Source organism: Nematolebias whitei, chromosome 14 (genome assembly GCF_014905685.2).
Source record: "Nematolebias whitei isolate Nwh7 chromosome 14, NemWhi1, whole genome shotgun sequence".
Lineage (NCBI taxonomy): Eukaryota > Metazoa > Chordata > Actinopteri > Cyprinodontiformes > Rivulidae > Nematolebias > Nematolebias whitei.
The window spans coordinates 42649171-42649817 of NC_056511.1; the positions used below are offsets into that span (position 1 = coordinate 42649171).

General features: G+C 39.6%; 1 protein-coding gene across 1 annotated transcript in view; it reads left to right on the forward strand.

Annotated features, from left to right (window-relative positions):
* The first annotated feature begins 7 nt into the window (after positions 1-7).
* Positions 8-647, forward strand: part of LOC119420331 (clathrin heavy chain 1-like) — a 3067-nt gene continuing 2427 nt past the window's right edge. The window contains exon 1 of the mRNA XM_037687718.1: positions 8-160. Within this exon, the coding sequence (XP_037543646.1) occupies positions 22-160 (139 nt within the window). The 5' untranslated portion in view covers positions 8-21. The remainder of the gene's footprint in view (positions 161-647) is intronic.

Below are 647 nucleotides of genomic sequence, written 5' to 3' on the forward strand. Positions count from 1 at the left end.
TCACTGTCGGTAGAAGATTCAATGGAATGCCTCAGGGCCATGCTTTCAGCAAACATCCGTCAGAATCTGCAGATCTGTGTCCAGGTGGCTTCCAAGTACCATGAACAGCTCACGACTCAAGCTCTCACTGAAATCTTTGAGTCCTTTAAAAGCTTTGAAGGTGAGGTACCATCCTCATTACTGTCATGTTTACATATTTAGAGCACAGTCTAATCAGTGACAATCACATTACATATCTGACACTGCTGTAATATTAGAGCTATTCAAAATGAATACAGTCATAGTCAAAAAGCAGAGCCTTATTTGAGCTCTCCAGGTGGACTCTCTCAAATTGATGTCAAACACTGAAGCAACATTTGGTCTGCATTTCAACAGAAGCCATGAAATATCCTTGTATGCCATGATAGTGCAACGTATTTAAGAGTATTTCACATAACCCATGAAATGCCACTTCAGCACTGTTTTCTTACCATACCATACCAATTTATTTATAGAGCACTTAAAACAGCAACAAGGCCAACCAAAGTGCTGTACAAAAGAAACAAATATGCACAGCGGACAGGAAAACATAAAATAGAAATACAGATACAAATAGCAGCAGAAGCTAACTAAAATGGCCAACAGAGTAGAGAACAGACCGGACCAAA